Genomic DNA, 4,202 nt, shown 5'->3' with positions numbered 1-4,202 from the left:
GGCATTGACTCAGTGGCGCTGTTTGTTCAATACTCTGTTTACTTGTAGTTAAGACGTATTACTTCTACACAACAGCCTTGAGCTGTGCCAGGATAACTGTCATTTAAACATAAATTTAATGATCTTCTGTGTTATGAGCCAACAGATTCTCCAGTGTCTGAATTATGCAGCTGAGACATTGAGAAGTCTCCTCATTTCTGCTTCAAACAGCTGAACTGTATAAATATAGAAGGTGTTTCCAGTGCTGCTGCTTAAAGCACACACACATCCAAACAGCAGCTGTCTTCTTTTTAGTTTGTATTTTGTGTTTAATCGCTTCATATTTTTATACTATGATAGTTTCATCCTCCGCTCTGCTGTTGGTGGAGTCTTATCCATGTTTGTGATTGGTCAGATGCTCCCAGCACCAGCTCTGTCACGTGAACGTGCAGTGAAAACCCCGGATTACCTGAGCGAGTTGATAACCATCTGATGGCGACTGCTTACACAGACTGATGATGTCAGGCTGAATCCAGACAGATCCCGACGTACTGTACACGGTGCAGGGAGGAGGAACAACAGAAAGTCACTGTTTCATTGGATGAAATAAGAAGGTCACCATGAGGAATGAGCACAACTCCCAAAGCTTGCAAATAAATCAGGAGAAACATGAAACACACTGAGGAACAAACACAGAAACTATGATGATCTGATGACAGGACAATTATTAGTCCTTTATTTATTCAGGTAAAAAAATCTCATTTCCAAAGAGAGACCTGGTATCATGGCAACAAAAGTCAAAATACACTTACCACATGTGAGTGTATTCAAATTAAGAGCAACACTAAAAACAATCACACTGAGTTATTCTCTCGTTGCTTTAAGACAGACTTCCTTTCCAGTCGCCTTCTTCTCTCACTATGTGTTAACAGACCTCTCTGCATTGAATCATATCTGTTATTAACCTCTGTCTCTCTTCCACAGCATGTCTTTATCCTGTCTTCCTTCTCTCACCCCAACCAATCACAGCAGATGGCCCCGCCCCTCCCTGAGCCTGGTTCTGTCAGAGGTTTCTTCCTGTTAAAAGGGAGTTTTTCCTTCCCACTGTTGCCAAAGTGCGACAGTGGGAAGGTCATATGATTGCTGGGTTTTTCTCTGTATCTATTAATGTACAATCTACTGTACAATATAAAGCACCTTGAGGTGACTGTTGTTGTGATTTGGTGCTGTATAAATAAATTGAATTGAACTTAAACTCCCCCGAGGTAACAAATTCTGATCATTTCAGTTCCTTCTGCAGATTATTCCAGGAAGCAGGGGCAGCGTATTGAAAAGCCTTTTTCCTCAGTTCTGTCCTAATTTTTGGGACAATCAATTGTATGATATTGTGAGAACGAAGGCTGTATTGGTTGCGTTTTTTACACATATAAACACATAAATAAGAGGGAACCAGCCCAAGCAGAAATTATAGATAAAGATCAACCGATGGGAAAGTCTGCGAATATGAAAAAAAGAAAGACATTTAGCAGAAGCATACAAAGGACAATGATGTACACGATTTCCATAGCCAGTAATAAAACATAAAGTGTTTTCTCACTTGGAGGGAGAAACAGGATTGATTTCCAAAAAAAAACCCCAAAAGCTATTTATACTCAGAGGAGGCTGAACATCATCAGTACAGGAGCATATAATAAACACACCATGAAGACATCTTGGGCTTGTATAAAGCATATCAGCAAACATGCATTCATAGTCTCCATCCAAACCCTGACATCCTCCATCGTGCCGGGTCATCTCCATGGAGATGGCTGATTTCTTTGCCGTCTTCCTTCTGCATCAGATGGACAGCAGCACACCAGCAGAGATGCAATATGGACAAAAGACCACTAGATGGCAGGATAGTCTCAGTACAGACAAAAAGTGAGGAGGAGGAGGAAGGGAGGAAGAAAAGGGGGACGAGGGGAGGAAGAAGGGGTGACAGCAGGCTCTGCAGGAGAGATGATGAAGGTGGGTCTGTCAGCGATCAGTTTAGTTAGGTCACGTCTTTAAACAGGAAGTGATGTCAGTGTCCTCACCTCTGACCCTCAGAAAGCTCTTAAGAGATTCTTTATCTACACCGACAGAACACGAGTAGACGCCTTCATCAGACTTCTGCACATTAGTGATGATGAGCTCTGACTTGTGTTCAGCTCCAACATGACTCCCATTAATGAAGAAATAAGCTTCAACCTTTGAACCGCTGTGGTTTCTGCAGCGCAGCGTGACATTACTTCCTGCCCTCACAGGAAGTGCAGGGATCTCCAGGATCACACTTCTATCTGACCAACAGAGACACAAAAGGGTGATACAGAGACAAAGATCCACCAGCAGAGCAGAGTCGCACAAAGACAGCTCACTTCCTGTACCTGAAATGCTGATGGAGACTTCATCGCTCTGCTGTCCAGACGAGTTTTCACAGAAGTAAAGAGGATCAGAGGAGAAGAATGAATCCAGAATACAGAAAGAGTAATATCCCACACCATATCCATGCAAGCTTAGACTGTCAGCACAGTCATAACTGTAGTCATCTGTTGTTATCATCACCTTCCACCCATCAGCTGTCTCTCCTTCATCATCAACACAACTCAGAGACACAGAAGAAGCGTAATTTTTGAAGATCTGCTGGAGGTTTGGACTGACCTGCAGAGAGACTGAGCACAGACACACAGTAAATGTATTTGTGATCTTTTGGAGTCTCTGATTGTTTTCACTTCATCAACTCACCTGCAGAAACAGCCAGTGCAGACAGCAGCAGCACACACACACCTGCAACAGGACACAGGTCAGTAAAGGTCAGAGGTCACTGAAGGTCAGGTGGATCAGCTGCTTCTTCTTCACGCTCATTTAAAGAAACCAAAAACTCCCAGCATTCATTCATCAACTGTCCTTCAACTGGACCTGGACTCACTCTGGTTCCTCAGTCAGTGGATGGATGGATGGATGGATGGATGTATGGATGATGGGTGGATGGATGGATGGATGGATGGATGGATGGATGGATGGACGGATGATGGATGGATGGATGAATGAGTGGATGCATGGATGGATGGATGATGGATGGATTGATGGGTGGATGCATGGATGGATGGATGGATGGATGGAGATGGATGGATGGATGCATGGTTGGATGGATGGATGGAGGATGATGGATGGATGGATGGGTGGATGCATGGATGGATGTGGATGGATGGTGGATGCATGGATGGATGGATGGATGGGGATGCATGGATGGATGATGGATGGATGGATGGGTGCAGATGGATGGATGGATGGATGGATGGATGGATGGCTGGATGGATGGATGGATGGATGGATGGATGGATGGATGGATGGATGGAGGGATGGATGGATGGATGGATGTGGATGCATGGATGGATGAGGATAGATGGATGGGTGATGCATGGATGGATGGATGGTTGGATGGATGATGGATGGATGGATGGATGGATCGATGGATGGATGGATGGATGATGGATGGATGGATGGATGGAGGATGGATGGAGGATGATGATGGATGGATGATGGATGGATGATATGGGTGGATGCATGGATGGATGGTATGGTGGATGGGTGGATGCATGGATGGATGGATGGGTGATGGATGGATGGATGGGTGATGGATGGATGGATGGATGGAATGGATGGGTGGATGGATGGATGGATTGGATGGATGATGGATAGGTGGATGGATGGTGATGGGTGGATGGATGAATGGATGGATGGGATGGATGGATGGATGGATGGATGGATGGATGGATGGGGATGGATGGGTGATGATGGATGGATAGAGGATAGATGGATGGTGGATGGATGGATGTGATGGATGGAGGGTGGATGGATGGATGGACGGATGTGGATGGATGGATGAATGATGGATGCATGGATGGATGGATGATGGATGGATGGATGGGTGGATGCATGGATGGATGGATGGATGGGTGGATGCATGGATCGATGGATAGATGATGGATGATGGATGGATGGATGGATGGATGGATGGATGGTTGGATGCATGGATGGATGGATGGATGGTGGATGCATGGATGGATGGATGGATGGGATGCATGGATGGATGGAGGATAGATGGATGGGTGATGGATGGATTGGATGGGATGGATGAGATGGATGGATGGATGAATGAGTGGATGCATGGATGATAGAGGATTGTTATGGATGGGTGATGC

The 4,202-nt window shown here is 45.2% G+C and overlaps 1 protein-coding gene across 1 annotated transcript in view; it reads right to left on the bottom strand.

The window, feature by feature from the left end:
* Positions 1–1,108: 1,108 nt before the first annotated feature.
* Positions 1,109–4,202, bottom strand: part of LOC102298039 (neuronal cell adhesion molecule) — a 3,496-nt gene continuing 402 nt past the window's right edge. The window contains exons 2-5 of the mRNA XM_005933620.2: positions 2,743–2,784; positions 2,385–2,669; positions 2,055–2,297; positions 1,109–1,966 (exon numbers count right to left, since the gene is read on the bottom strand). Coding sequence (XP_005933682.1) covers positions 1,884–1,966; positions 2,055–2,297; positions 2,385–2,669; positions 2,743–2,784 — 653 coding nt within the window. The 3' untranslated portion in view covers positions 1,109–1,883. The remainder of the gene's footprint in view (positions 1,967–2,054; positions 2,298–2,384; positions 2,670–2,742; positions 2,785–4,202) is intronic.

The sequence above is a fragment of the Haplochromis burtoni genome, unplaced genomic scaffold, assembly GCF_018398535.1.
Source record: "Haplochromis burtoni strain Fernald_Lab_line unplaced genomic scaffold, NCSU_Asbu1 Contig_170, whole genome shotgun sequence".
Taxonomy (NCBI): Eukaryota; Metazoa; Chordata; class Actinopteri; order Cichliformes; family Cichlidae; genus Haplochromis; species Haplochromis burtoni.
Note: the sequence above shows the minus strand (reverse complement) of the source record. Positions and strands in the feature narration are given on the sequence as shown.